Consider the following 13930-nt stretch of genomic DNA (forward strand, 5'->3'; position numbering starts at 1 on the left):
GGGACCGGTCGCGGCATGGGGGACAAGATGCCCAAGATGACATTGGACTGCATGTGGGAACTTTTGGCCCCGCAGCAGCAGCTCAGGGCAGGCACCCCAACATCACACCTACAAGCCAGAAATGAAGGTGCCAAGCCAAACTCCCTCCTGTCAGCACAGGGGTAATGCCCTGCCCTGGGGAGGACCAAGCCCCGGGTTCAGGAGGTAACCAGAAGGTATGAAGAGATGGGGTCTCTTCGGTCTTCAACCCCTTTGCCTCCAGGTGTCTGCACAGGGGATGACAAATCACCGCCAGCTGCTGCTTCGTGGGGTCAGCACCCAGCCCAGTCCCCGCCACCCCAGTGCGGGGGCAGCCTCCCACCCTCCTTGGGGCAGGGGCGCACCAGAGGCCAGGCTGAGCAGGGGTCACTTCGCAGGGCTTTTATTTGTACTCTGGATAGCATCGCCCCCCGATCTCGCTTCTCCCCCAGGAGGGACCCCAGCATCCTCACCCCTGCTGTCTTCCCAGGGCTGCAGGCCCTGGGTACAGCCCCCCGGTCTCCAAGAGGGGACAAGGCCACCATCTTGCGGCCACCCATCACCACTGCACATACCCGTGCGCAAGTCGCCGGGATGTGACAGCTGTGGGGGTACAGGGTTTAGACCATGGGGAGCTGCCACCTCCCACAGCTCCTAGTGCCCCCATCCCCGGAGATCACCTCCTGCGGGGCACACTGCTCCCCCCCTCGCTCCCCGGCCAGGGCTCCCATGGGTGCCAGGATGGACAGTGCTGCTCCCATCCCGGTTCTGGCCCCTCCACCCCTGCCCCGCTGCTCCGTGCGGTGTCAGCCAGCAGTGACCGGGGACTCCGGTTTGCACGGCGGGCTTCATTGAGCACGGAAAGGCAGGCAGTGGCAGAGAAAGGCTCAGAACCAAGCCCTGGGGCTGAAAATGCAGCACGTCGGGGAGTCTGAGGGGGATTTTCATTGCTGGCCGCAGTGCGGGAGTACGACCCACACGGAGGGTGCTGGAGTGGGTTGTTATACCAATGCTGCTGGTGACCAGCGGCCCAGAGCAAGTCCTCTCATGCCCCTGGGAAGCGAGCTGGCGTGGTGTGCACACTACTGGGTTCTGCGAGGCTGCCCAGCCTGGCTTAGTGCTCATTTCCCTCCTTCTGCTGCTTCTTCCCCTCGTGATAGGGCTGGCCATGGTCCCCATGGTGGTGGTGAGCATGGGGGGCAGGCTCATGGTCCCCACTCGGGTCTGTGGCTTTCTCGCTGCCAACTTCATGGTGGTGGTGAGGATGGAGGGGATTGTGATGGTGGATGAGGGTCTCCGACTTCTTCCCTTCTTGTTCAGGAAGGGGGCTCAGGGTTACAGGGACCTCCATAGTACTGTTACCCTGAAAAAAGTAACACAAGGGCTGGTGCGGTATGTGAATGCACAGGGAGCCCCGCCGTGAGCTGGGACAAAAGCAAACCACCATCCGTCGTACAGAAAGCTGCGTGGGTCAGAGCAAAGCCTCTCCAGCCCTGACCCAGGGTGCAGGGAGGACAGGAGAGGCTGGAGCACATAGAACACATGCCTCTGTACCTACATCCCTCATCTCAAGCTGTCTGTGGTCCAGGGAATTCCTAGGCCACGGAAGGGACCTGGCATTTAATATTTCTAGATGGATTTTTCTCCTGGGAAGTGACTAATTGCCTGCTGAGCCTGGAACTATGTCCTTGCTCTGAGCTTTCCACTTCTGGTCAGAACAGCCAGTGACCCTAGTTAGCTTTTCCAGACCTGGGCTGTGACCCCTTTAGTCAGTTCTTTCTCAGTCTGAAAGCTCTGACCTATTCGAGTGCCCTTATTCCAGACCTTTCATCACCTTCCCTCTCAACCATGGCTGAGCGCAGCTGCCAAGGCAGAGCCTGTCCCTGATGGGAAGGTAAGGTTGTTTTTCCTGATGTGAAATACCAGAGAAGAGAAGGGAGCCTGGCTCCAGCGAGCACCCCTGTGCCTTACCTGCTGGGTGGTGTTGGGGTAGAGGGAGCAGTTGCCACAGAAGTCCTTGCTGTGGGTGAAGCGGATAGCCGACTCCACGTAGGGGAAGTGGAGGAAGCTGTAGGGCAGCTGGATGTGGAAAGCCAGGCGGCCGCACCTGCGGGGGGAAGCCATGGCCCGGCTCGAGGCTGGGGGTCTGGGGTCCATGGGGGAAGCTTTTGGAAGCCCACCAAACACTCCTTAACCCTGCCAGGAAAGCCTCAGCCGAGACGGGGAACACTCACCGGTCGTAGATGAGGAAGTCGTCCTTGTCACCCCCCAGGACCTGCCAGACATCGGGGTCCTCCGGCTCTGGCTGGAAGACGGGCACGCCTGGGGGGGCCTGGCGCTCCAGCTCCCCGAACATGGCGTGGGAGAGCGGCGCCTTCTCGTTGATGATCATGTAGCGGACATCGACCGTGCCCTGCCGGGCCAGCCTCTCTCGCAGGCCCCCGAGTCTGCGGGGAAGGAGGTGCCAGGAGGGAGGTGCCGCGGTGGGGGCTGCCGTGCTGCCCCCCAGCATGGCAGGGCTGGGTTTGGGGTAGGGAAAGGAGGGCTCACCTGTGGGCCTGCTGCAGGCAGAAGTGTCAGCTGGCCTTCAGCAGGGCCACCACCGTCACCCGCCCCGCCACCCCTGCCATGGGGCTCGAGCCGTTGATGCTCCATGCCGGTGCCTCCTGGCAGAGCCGGCTGCTGTTGGTTTCCCCCTCGGAGGCTGAGGCCAGCCCCAGCCAGGCGGCCAGGGCCAGCACCAGCAGCGCCATCCCGGACCCCCAGCCCTGGCAGGGGGGAAAGGGGGATGTGTCTCCACTCTGCCCCAGGACTCGGCCTGATGGGGTCCTCCCAACCCACCCCAACCGCCTCCCCGCACCCCCCTCCGGGGCAGACAAATACTGGTGGGCGGTTCATACTGGTCCCAGCACAGCACCAGGAGCCGGGCCCCCCCAGCTGGGGGAGCAAGGAAAGGGGGATGAGGTGAGGGGATTGGAGTGCCCGGCTCCCAACAAGCACAGCACCCGCACCGCTGGCTTTTGTGGGCACCTGCTGCCAGAGCCGGCTGCCCATGTGTCCCCCAGCACCGAGGCACCGGCTCCACAGCTCAAGGGATGAAGGTCCTGCCCCACCTTCTCTACCTCCTTGACCCCAAAACCCAAACCCAGCCCCAGCCGGAGGTCTGCCTTTGCCCCAGAGGCAGACAGGGATGCAACCCCCGTCACCTCCAGGCACCAGCAGGGAGTCTCTGGGACAGAGATGGTTTCACTTTCAGGTGACCTTGAGAGTCCTTGATACTCTGGGGGTGCACAGAGCCTTTAAACCCCCTGCCCCCAGTGTCTGCCCAAAGCCCCTTCCTCCCACAGTCCCCTAACCCTGCCCACCCCAAGATATACCCCAACCCTCCAGCACCCAGCATGTTTAATGGGCAGTGGGAGGACATGGGGCTGGGGGCACGATTTGGGGAGATGGGGAGGGAGCAGGGGGTTGCGGGGTCTGGTCAGGGTGGATGCACCCCCAATCCCCAGCCCTCTCCCCCGCGAGAACGAGCCCTCAATACCGCACTTCTCACTGCCGTCCTCCAGCCAGACCTCGCTCCTGGCCCCAGCAGCTCTCGGCAATGCCCAGCTGGCCCTGGTCTCCCTTTTATCTCCTGTCCACTCTCCCCGCCCAGGAGGGAGGAGAAGAGCCTTGGCTGGAGCAGGACCAGTGCCCCAGCCACCGCTGCCTGCCTTGGGGGACAGCAACAAGGCAGGCACTGTCCCCCTTGGTGCCATGCAGCTTCGGGGTCCTGCTGCCACAGCCCAGCCCGAGCCTTGCTGGGACAAAGCCGTGCCTGGTGCTGGGCTGGCGCAGAGGGTGCCAGGCAGTGCCGCGGGGAAAACACAGGCACAGCCACTCGAGACCACCCCGCGGGCACAGGAGGGCTGGGGGGATTGCCAAGGGCACTGCTTGCCCCAAAGGGTTGCAGGACCGCGGGGTGACATCGAACAGTGCCATCCGTGCGCAAGGTCCCAGGGGAGCTGCCAGCACAGCCTCTGCCACCTCGCCGCCAAAAAGATGGGTGCCTGCCCCACACCCCTGGGGTGCTGGAGCTCCCTGCCCCGCGGGGTGCCACCCCGAAGGCCTCGCCACCCTGCTGCACAGCGTCACAGTCACCCCCGGCCGTGCTTGGCCCCCCAGCAAGCCCCCAGCAGCCGGTCTCATGCCTCCTGCCTGGCCCCACGCCGGGGGGGCTGCGGCGGTGCGGGGAGCCGTTGCTCCCTTGGGAAATCACATCCCTTGGGAAATCACAGCGCCGGTGGATTCCGCCCCCCCGCCGAACCGGAGGAGCTCACCGCTCTGGCCACACACGGACATCTCCGCAAATATTTGAGCAGTTTATCGTAGCTGGGCTCTGTACAAAAACATGATAAGGCAGGGAAGGGCAGCAGATACGGACACAACGGGGGCAGCGACAGTCCCAGACATGGGGGGGGGGGGGGGGGGGGGGCAGGTGTCCATCAGCCACAAGCAGCAGGGAGAGAGGGCCTCGCTGCGGGGGGGCTGGAGGGGCTCAGGGATGTCAGCAAGGACATAGGGCCACGGGTGGGGATGGGTGAGCTGGCGCAGCTGCGTGGGGTCAGCCTGGAGCCGATCCACCCCTCGACCGAGGCGGGACCCTCCGCAGAGCTGTCACCCCCCCCCGTCCGCAAGATGCTCCCCCCAGGTCCCCGCCGGGCTCCCTGCACCGAGCAGGGGCGCGTACCCCGCTGCAGGCCTGCCCTGCCCTGCCGGGCTGCGGGCTCGCCGCCGCCAGCCATCCCAGCCCCGCTCCCCGGGGACCAGCTCGCCGCCCCCCAGTGCCCGTCCCCACGCCGGCGGCCGCAGCCCGGCTCCTCCGGCGCCGCCGCAGCTCGCGGGGCCCGCAGCGCCCAGCACGGCCCCAGGCCCCGTCCGTGCCCGGGGCACCCACCGATCCCCCGCCGGGGCGGCTGCCCCACGGCCGGGCAGGGCGCTCCGCAGCCTCCCGCTATCGCTCCCTCCGCCCGGGGAGGAGCGAACTGCACCGCCTCGGGGGCCGGCCCCTGCCCCGGCATCCCCTTCGCCCGCAGCCCTGACCCCGGTGAGCCGCGGCCCGGGGCGGCCGGGGCCCTGCAGGCCCGCGTGGGCGGGGGGCGCGGCGGGGGGGGGGCGGGGGGGAGCGCCGGCCCCGGGCACGTGCTCAGCGGGGGAGGCTGCGCGCGGGGCCCGCTCCCCGGCTGGGGGGGCGGAGGGGGGGGTCCCACCGCCGGGCCCGAGCCGCAGCGCCCCGGGGGCAGCGCTCAGCGAACGGCCATTGCGGGGAGGGGGGGGGGAGCGGGAGAGAGCACTGAAGCCGGGGGGGGGGTGTCCCCTGCCCCCCCAGTGCACCGCTGTGGGGTCTGGCCAGAGCGGCCGGTGCGTGCACGGGTGGGGGGGGGAGGGGCGGGAAGCCTGGGTGGGATGTTGAGAGGTGATGCCGGGTGGGCTTCTGGGCAGATCTTCTGCCCCCTTCGGTGTAGGGGGTGTTGGGGGTGAGGGGGGGTCACTTTTCCCGCAGTGTCGTCCTCCCCCCCTCGATTTCACCCTCTGCGGCCCTAGGGCAAGGTCACTGCCCCCAGCGGGGGGGCTGGTAGCTCCACACCACCCTTGGTACAAGGTTGTGACCCCACCGCACCCCCCGCCATTTGTGGGACACCCCTGACAAGCACTGGGGCAGCACAGGAGCCTTTTAGCCGTAGTAACCGGTGTGTTGCTTCATGTTTACCAGTCCAACCTCCATGTTCCTGGTTGCAGGTACAGGACGTTCCCGCCCCGCCACAACCCTTGTCCCCATCCCGCTGCTCACACACGCAGCAGGACTCCCCGCTAACCCCCTGCGGTGCCCTTGAGGGACATGGCTCCAGAGGGGACCCGCTGGGCTGCAGCCCCAGCTGAGGGCTTTTCCCCCGTGCCCCCCAGCGCGGGCATGGGGCAGGCCAGCGTAGCGCAGGGGTGGTGGGACAGCTCAGCATCCTTGGGTGGCTGGTGGGTGCCCTTGCGCAGAGCATACTGCCTTCTGAGACCCCTTTATTTAGAATGCACACGTTTAAGGGGTGTGAACGGACACGGGGGTGCGTCTACACCTGGAAACGCACTTGTGCTCTGTGCAAGGTGGGGGAACGGCTCCTTCCCACGGCCAGCATGGCCCCCCTGACCCCGTGCGTCCTCCCCGCAGCCTGCCCAGCCATGGCAGCCTTGCTGAGCCGCCCCTGCTTCGTCTCCCTCCACGTGCCCTACAGGCAGGGCTGGGCCCAGGACTTGTGGAACACCTTTTGCTTCCAGCCGGTGGCCGTGCGGGAGACAGCGCGGGTCCGGCAGCTGGCCTTGCGACGGGGATCTGCCGTCTTCCTCGTCAATGAGCGCTTGGCACCGGGGCCTGCCGGCGCCTCCTCCCATGATTTCCTCTACGATGTGGACCCCCGGCCCACCTTGGGCACGGCCTCCAACGTCTGCTTCGAGGTGGACGACGTGCCAGGGCTCTGCAAGCAGCTGCAAAGCTGGGGATGCTCCCTGCCGGTGCCCCCCACGGAGCTAAGGGATGACAGCGGCTCTGTCACCTACGGGGTGGTCAGCTCCATCGTGGGCAATGTCAGCCATACCCTTCTGGACCGATCCCGCTACCAGGGACCCTTCCTGCCTGGCTTCCAGCCCATCCAAGGAGCCCCCTTGGCCACGAGGGACGGGATTGAGATCACCCACTTTGACCACATCACGTACGTCTGCCCGCGGGGCGGCGCACGGGTGGCCCTGGACTGGTACCGGCACTGCTTTGGCTTCCGCCGCTTCTTGCTGAACCCACAGGAGAGGCCGGCGGAGGGGTATGTGCTCGGGGGGCAGGGGATGGGCATGCTGCTCCTCGCGCTGCAGAGCGCCCAGGGTGCCTCAGCACACGGCTGCAAGCTTGTCCTCGCCGAGTCCCTCTCCGAGGATGGCACCAACCAAGTCGACACCTTCCTAGAGCAGCACGGCGGGGCTGGGATCCAGCATGTCGGCCTCCGCACCACTGATATTATCGCCACAACCAGGGCTTTGCAGCAGCGGGGTGCGCGGTTCTTCACACCCCCCACCAGCTATTACAGCCAGGGGGGCAAAGTGGAGGAGATCCAGGGGGCTGGGCAGGACCCATGCACACTGGCAGAGCTCGGCATCCTGCTGGACACCACAGCACCCAGGGACAAGGGCCAGACGGGCACCGATGCCACAGAGAGCCCTTCCCAGGAGTATTTGATGCAGATCTTCACCCATCCCATCTTCTCTGAGGAGACCTTCTTCCTGGAGCTCATTGACCGGCGGGGAGCCCCAGGCTTTGGGGAAGGCAATATACGGGCACTGTGGAAAGCTGTGCAGGTCTATATGGACCAGCAGCAGTAGTGGCAACACTGCAATCGTCCCTCAGCTCCCCATCCTCTTCGGTCCAACTCTGGGGTGGTACGCTGCTGTAGAGATACCAGTAGGTGCCTGCAGCATGGCCCAGGTGGGCAGGGACGAAGGGAGGTCTCCAGGTCAACCCAGAGCCAACTCAGCGTGGGAACAAGTTGCTCAGGGCCAAGTCCAGCAGGGCTCTGAACATCCCTCAGGATGGAGAGCGATTTCTCCCCCTCCCTGGGTTCCCAGTTATTTATTCAACCTCCAGTTAAGAGCTTTCTGCCTTAATTTCATCTTAATTTAATGAGACTTGTGCCTGCAGCATAGCCAGGAACACTGCTGGCACACCACCAGCCCCAGTTGTTGGGGGATGAGGGGCTGCCAGAGGGGAGTGGTTAATGCAGGGGCCCTGGACATGGCCAGCTGTCAAGAGTTACGACCCAGAACATGGCCAGACCCTGCGCAGGGCAACTGACGGCCTCTTGCTCCTCTCAATTAAAGAATTAACTTGCAAACCCTGCTTTTTCCTCTTCTCCTCCCATTTAAGATGTGCCACGTGCCAGGCAGGGATGAAGGGGCCCTTTCTGCCCCTCAAGGCAGGCTGGCCCCAGTCCTGCAGTCCCTAAACTGAGGGCACTTGCCCCCTCCCCACACCCCCAGCCCAGCCCCTCGCCCTGCCAGCCCCCAGGCTTCTGCCTTTGCAAGGCTGCTACTGTGCAGCACAGGGAAAGCCACAGCGTGAACATAGCGAGGAACAGCCTGACAGAAAAAGTAAAAAGGGGGGAAGAAAACCCTATATAAAAACCCCGGGGCTGGGGGGTGGGTGGGTGTTGCTTGGCCCCAGAGGAGCAGCCTGCGGGTGGAAGCTGTGCAGCCCCTGGGGGCTGATGCCTCCTCGCAGAGGAGAGGGGCTCTGTGTGCCTTACTTGGCGTTGTTTGGGGTCACCAGTTAGTGCTCAGCCAAGCAGCTCCCGTCCTGCTGCCCCCAGCCCAGATGCAAGGATGGCTGGCAGGATCTCTACATTTGACCACATGCTGCCCAACACCCCCAGCTCAGCACAGCGCAACAGTGGCACAAAGCGACTTCAAAAACCACACACACTTTTAAGGTTTATTATTACAAAGCCTGTAGCTCAAGTTCAGTAAAAACCGAGTGTATAAAAAGGACTGTGGGAGGCCAGGAAGGGTACAGCAGCATCCACAATTACTGTCTGGCAGACGGGGCTGCAGGTGGGGACAGGACTGCGGGAACAATGTGGCCACAGCCTTGCAGCTGCTGGAGAGAAACCCCTGCTGCGGTGAGCCCGCAGCGCCAGCCGTGGCTGTACAGGGCTGAATAAGCCCAGGAGAGCTCCAGCCAGGCCAGGAGGTCAAGCCTGGCTCCAGGTCACATCCAGGGCCACATCAAGGTGCAACCCACAGGGGAGCCACTGGACTCTGCAAGGAGTGGGAGACCAGTCCAGGGCTGTGTACTGGGCTCGCAGCAGTAAGGGGGACACAACGCCCACACAAGGCAGGACTCACCACAGCACGAGACCACCAGAGCCCTGTATGTGGAAGGTGCCATCATGGGGCAGTCGGTACCCGGAGGAAGGTGTAGAGGGAGAGCTGCGTCCCACCACCGGTGCTGCTTGCTCCCTGCGTTTTTGCCCCCCGCTTCCGTTTGGAGCCCTGCAGGAGACACGCAGCAGGGCTAAACCAAACCCCAGGGCCCCCCACAGCCTCCAGGGATCCTCTCTGGGGCAAAGGGCCCCTAGTACTGGGGACACCCAGGGGCAATCCCAGCTAGGCAAATCCCCCAGACATTGCCCTGCTGCAAGCTGGGGATGCTCCTCAGCCTGACCCCAAACCCCAGGGGGGCTCCAGCACCACACACCAGAGGCTGGCCCACAGCCACAGGGAGCAGCTCCCGGGGTCCCGTGCACCCTCCAGCGATGCTCACCTTGCCAGGGCTGCTCTCCTTCCTGTGCTGCTTCTCACATGCTTTCAGCACCTGAAGGAAGCACAAGAGAGCCCAGAACTGAAAAGCAGCTGGGTGCTGGAGCTGGGAGAGCCCACAGAGGTTGGGGAGTGGATGCCAGAAGCTCTCCCAGGAAACCAAGAAGACTAAGGAAGGAAAGGTTCAGGTGATCCCAGTACCTTCTTCATGGCTGTGGACACAGCAGAGGCATAAAACTCCTCCTCTGTCACCCAGCGGGACGAGGACGAGGCAGGGTCCAGGGTCACATCCCCATCCAGGGGCAAGGAGTAGACCACATACGTCTGGTGGATGTGAGAGAAGATATGGACCACCTGTGAGGGGATGGAAAGACATATGAAAACAGCAGCTCGCAGGCGGCAGGGGAGGCATGGCTCAGCTGCCCCACAAACGCACAGAGTCTGCCAGGGCTCTGAGGACTGGGGCAGGGCAACAGCAGAGAAGGGGGACCCTCTTCCCCCCACAGCTGAGCAGAGGGCTCACACTGCATCCCTCTGGCTCCAGGCTCACCTCTCCAATGAGCTGCAGGCCTTTGGCCACCACGGGCTGCCCCATCCAGGCCTGGAGGTGATCTGCCAGCGCCTGCCTCTCCTCCTCCTCCTGCAGACCCTGAGCCAGCGGGAGACTTGGGAACTCCCAGAGCCCGGCCAGGAGACCTGGGGAGGGGGCACGACAGGGATGTGAGCTGGCAAGGGGGGCATCTGGAAACACTGAGCCCGAGGGAGCTCTTTTCCCTGCCCCAGCAGCAAGTGCATTGCTAGGGCATCCCTCTTCCAGGCTGCTCCGTCCCTCGTACAGGTGGGAAGGGGCCATGCGATGCCTTCCCCCCCGCTGCTGCCCAGCCCCATTACCTGAGCTGGGTCTTTGCACAATGAGGTACTCTGGGGCCCCGTGGCAGTCCCTCCGCTCCAGCACACACGAGGCGGTTCGTGCCACCCGTGGCTGCTTCTTTGCTGCTTTCCGGGGGAAGTTGGTCACCCCCAGGCTGCTGTCCCATGGCTCCGTGGCTGGGGGGCACAGGGGACAGCCCCCAACACCTGCAAACACAGATGTAACAGATGCCACAGGGGCCAGACCCAGAGCTACAACAAGGTTCTCCCTGCGCACTAACCACAGTCTTCAACATCAGGCACTGGGGTGGGTTTTCCAAACAGCTGCTGAGAAGCGAAGACCAGCTCCTTCTCCACCTGCAAGGGAGCCACGGGCATGAGGACAGGCTCATCCACCAGCCCACCTTGTCCTCACACATGGCAACCCCTCAGGGCCAGATTTTGGGATCATACTTACCCTGCGCCGTGCTCGGCAGTGCTGCTTCACAGGACACTCCCCGCACAGCGGGGCCTTGGGCACACACACAGTCGCCCCCAGCTCCATCAGGGCCTGGTTAAAATCCCCCGGGCGGCTCCTGTCTACCAGGGCATTGGCCATGTCCCTGGGAGAAACAGCAGTGAGTGGCACAGGACTCTGTGGGGAGAGGGCCCCAGGACCTTTGCCTGCCTCCTGCCTGTGAGGGGGGATGCTCCTAGGTAGGCACAGGCAACCCTGCTGCTTTCGCCACCACTCCCAGCAGCACCGGCTTCCCAAGAGCTCCTGCACCCCACGCCTCTCCCCCTTCACAGGCTCAGCTCCCAAAGGCTCCCGAGTGATCCTGCCCTCGGCCACCAACACAAAGAGCCACAATCGCCACAGCGTGGAGTGGGGATGGAGCGCTCCCCTTACCAGAGCTGGTCGATGACGGCCGGGCTGCTGGAGTCAGCACCGATGCACCGGAGGCGGCACAGGACCCGGATCACGTTCCCATCCACAACGCCGGTAGCCTGGGACGAGGAGCTGGGGTTACTGTGCCGGGAGACACCCACGCTCCCAGCAAGGCGAGGAGCTGGGGTGCTCCCAGGACGGAGAGGGGACACACAGGGCTGACCCACAGGCCAAGCTGGCTGGTGGACAAGATTCGCTGCCAAGCAGGGGAGCCGGAGCCAAGCACAGCCCTGGGGAGCCTCTGGCCTGAGAACCAGCAGCAGGATCTGCTGGGAGCGGGGCTGGGTGGCAGGGAGAGGAGACATCTGCTGATGCCCAGCTCTCACCTGCCTGTACGAGATGGACGCGATGGCTCCTGCTGTGTATCGGCCCACTCCTGGCAGCAGCTTCTGCAGGTCCTCAGCTGTCCTGGGCATCTGGCCAGCCAGCTCGAACACCACCTGGCAGAGAGGGGGGCCGAGGTCAAGGGAGAAGCCAGGGTGCATGTCTGCAACCCATTTTACCCACAGCAAGGTAAGATCGCAGACTCTATAGCTTTGTGCCAGCAGCGCACAGCCCCAGTGAGGCAGGGTGGAGGTGAGCCAGCACCAACCCACGGGCCGCAGGGGGCTTTGGAAATGCCCCCCCACACCCCAGCACCAGGGCACCTTCTTTGCTGCCTCCTGCAGACGCTTCCCTCTTGAGTAGTAGCCAAGTCCAGCCCACAGCTCGTTCACCTCCTGCTCCAAGAGACATGGTGCAGGGTCAGATGAAGAGCCACGAGGGCAGGGAGAGCACCCGATCCCAGCAATGCTCACCTCCAGGGACGCCTGCGCCAGAGCCTGCAGCGTCGGCCACTTCTGCGGTGCGGAGGGAAGGGGACAAGTCAGGGGCAAGCAGAACTGTGCTCTGTGTCTGGGCATCTGCCACAGGCAGCCGGCAAGGCTGCCAAAAGGGGACACGAGCACAGGACGCTGTCAGGAACAGTCACCTGCATCCAGCGGTTGTAGTAGTCAATCACTGTAGCCACCTGTGTCTGCTGGAGCATGACCTCCGATACCCACACTGCGGGGAGCAAGGCAGGGATCAGGGCAGAAGTACCACCACCACATGCCATGGCCACGTTAGCACCGGCTCCATGCACTGCACTAGTGTCCAACCCACAGGTCCCCTTCCCACCCCTCACCTTCCCCACACCCCACAGGAGCTCCCTCAGGCCCCAAGTGGGCTCTCCAACTTCCCAGCGCCTTGCAAAGGGGGCCAGTGGCTCTTGGGGCCACTCCACGCCACCTCTTCCAAGGACGGCAACTGAAGCCACGTTTCCTCACAAGGCTGTGTTCCCCACCCGTGCTGGGGGGTGACAGGCAGCTGGGCACCCCACGCACACCAAGGTGCAGCCCCCGCTCCTCACCTGCGTACGCCCGTCTGTCAGTATCCAGCTCAGCTGCTGCCTGAAGGGGAAGGAGATGGAGCGTGAGGGAACAAGGTGACACAGGATCTCACCGCAGAGAGAACCCGCATATAAAATAAAATTGTTTATGGTGTGTTTTGAACACTGCATGGAATCCGCAAGAAGCCACTTCCCCCAAGCGCTCCGAAGTTCTGAGCTCAGCTTAACCAACGGCCCAAGCACCTTCTCCCTGGTGAAGCATCCCACAGTGAGAGTGGACCTTAGAGGGTCAAAATCCCACCGGAGGAGCTGTCGCAGACCTGAGCCCCTTCGCATGGGAAGCGGCTACAGACAGATGTCAATCCCCCAGAAGGGCCACACGCTTCCCAGCGCCATTCAGACGGACGCTGCTGTAAAGCTGACGCCCACCCCCAGCACCTCTGTCCCCATCCAGTCGCCTGTCGCCAGGCTGAGCGCAGAGTGGGGGGCTCTAATGGAAGCGCCTGGCAGGGACGTGGCACACCCGGTCCGCACAGCGCCCGCTCTGCGGGTACCGCAGGGGTGGGAACAGAACAGGCTTCAAGGGCCACCGGGCTAAGTCTGCCGGAGAAATGCGCTCCGGGCCGGGGGCTGGGCTGGAGCAGCGCGGCTTCACCCCGCGCCCTTCTCCGCTCTTCACACCCGGAGACTGGCCACAGACCGCGCCCAGGGAACCGCCAGGACGAGCGGGGAGCAGCACGGTCCCGTTCCCAGCACCCGCTCCCACGCAGCCAGGGATACACGGCACAGGGAAAGGCACCGCGTAACCTCAGCACCGCTCCCTCAAGGCGGGGGACCCGGCTCCCGCTGGCGCCCCCGCCCCCCTCACCAGCGTCCGCCAGGGCAGGTCCCGCTTGCACCGGTCGTACCAGCCCAGCAGGTCCCCGCGCAGGGCCGCGATCTCCGCCGGGTCGCTGAAGAGATGCCGGGTAGGCGGCGGCGCGGGGGCCCCTGCCGGGGAGCAGCGCGGGATCAGCGCACGGCGAGGGGCGGCGCAAGGCCGCGGGGCCAGAGGCGGGGGCCCGGCAGAGCCGCTGCCCGGTGGACGAACGCCGGTAACTGCCCAGGCCGGCGGCCCCACGCCCCGGAGGCCGCCCCGCGCTCCCCCCCGGCCCCGGGCACCTCGGCGGAGCGACGCGCCCTTCCGGCTCCGTCCCGCTGGCGGAGCCGCCCTCCCGCCACTGCGCCGGAGACCCCCGGCGGCCGCCCGGAGCGGGCCCATATCCAGGGAGACCCGGGAAGACCCGGGGAACGGCACCACACGAGGCTTTCCCGGGAAAACGTTTCCCTCGCAGACCCCGCCCACGCGGGGGGACAAATCAGAGCGGGCGGCCCCGCCCACCTTCCCGCGTGAGCCAATCGAAACGGGGCACGGAGGG

The 13930-nt window shown here is 64.8% G+C and overlaps 3 protein-coding genes and 1 long non-coding RNA gene across 9 annotated transcripts; 1 reads left to right on the forward strand and 3 right to left on the reverse strand.

Annotated features, from left to right (window-relative positions):
* Positions 1–400: 400 nt before the first annotated feature.
* Positions 401–3643, reverse strand: LOC102051018 (selenoprotein Pb-like). Of its 2 annotated transcripts, none has more exons than XM_055725020.1 (5): positions 3560–3643; positions 2569–2786; positions 2253–2465; positions 1990–2125; positions 401–1381 (listed from the first exon to the last, which is right to left on the reverse strand). In XM_055725020.1, exons 2-5 carry the CDS (start codon positions 2769–2771, stop codon positions 1133–1135), a joined length of 801 nt encoding a protein of 266 aa, XP_055580995.1. In that variant the 5' UTR covers positions 2772–2786; positions 3560–3643; the 3' UTR covers positions 401–1132. The 2 variants fall into 2 exon arrangements, with proteins under 2 accessions (XP_055580995.1, XP_055580996.1); XM_055725021.1 differs by having other exon boundaries at positions 3565–3636.
* A 723-nt stretch (positions 3644–4366) lies between these two features.
* LOC129737208 (uncharacterized) lies at positions 4367–5068 on the reverse strand. The gene is made up of 2 exons (XR_008734773.1): positions 4955–5068; positions 4367–4396 (listed from the first exon to the last, which is right to left on the reverse strand). It is a non-coding gene; the product is annotated as an uncharacterized LOC129737208 (long non-coding RNA).
* Positions 5023–7911, forward strand: HPDL (4-hydroxyphenylpyruvate dioxygenase like). The gene is made up of 2 exons (XM_055725019.1): positions 5023–5104; positions 6218–7911. Exon 2 carries the CDS (start codon positions 6229–6231, stop codon positions 7411–7413), a length of 1185 nt encoding a protein of 394 aa, XP_055580994.1. The 5' UTR covers positions 5023–5104; positions 6218–6228; the 3' UTR covers positions 7414–7911.
* A 580-nt stretch (positions 7912–8491) lies between these two features.
* MUTYH (mutY DNA glycosylase) lies at positions 8492–13851 on the reverse strand. 5 transcript variants are annotated; one of them, XM_055724455.1, is made up of 16 exons: positions 13674–13851; positions 13381–13502; positions 12534–12573; positions 12114–12187; positions 11941–11982; positions 11791–11862; positions 11470–11583; positions 11105–11202; positions 10673–10817; positions 10497–10572; positions 10237–10422; positions 9896–10041; positions 9547–9699; positions 9350–9400; positions 8932–9078; positions 8492–8683 (listed from the first exon to the last, which is right to left on the reverse strand). In XM_055724455.1, exons 1-15 carry the CDS (start codon positions 13771–13773, stop codon positions 8974–8976), a joined length of 1524 nt encoding a protein of 507 aa, XP_055580430.1. In that variant the 5' UTR covers positions 13774–13851; the 3' UTR covers positions 8492–8683; positions 8932–8973. The 5 variants fall into 5 exon arrangements, with proteins under 5 accessions (XP_055580430.1, XP_055580429.1, XP_055580428.1 ...); XM_055724454.1 differs by having other exon boundaries at positions 8492–8844; XM_055724453.1 differs by having other exon boundaries at positions 8492–9078.
* Between the last annotated feature and the right edge of the window lie 79 nt (positions 13852–13930).

Source organism: Falco cherrug, chromosome 12, assembly GCF_023634085.1.
Source record: "Falco cherrug isolate bFalChe1 chromosome 12, bFalChe1.pri, whole genome shotgun sequence".
NCBI lineage: Eukaryota > Metazoa > Chordata > Aves > Falconiformes > Falconidae > Falco > Falco cherrug.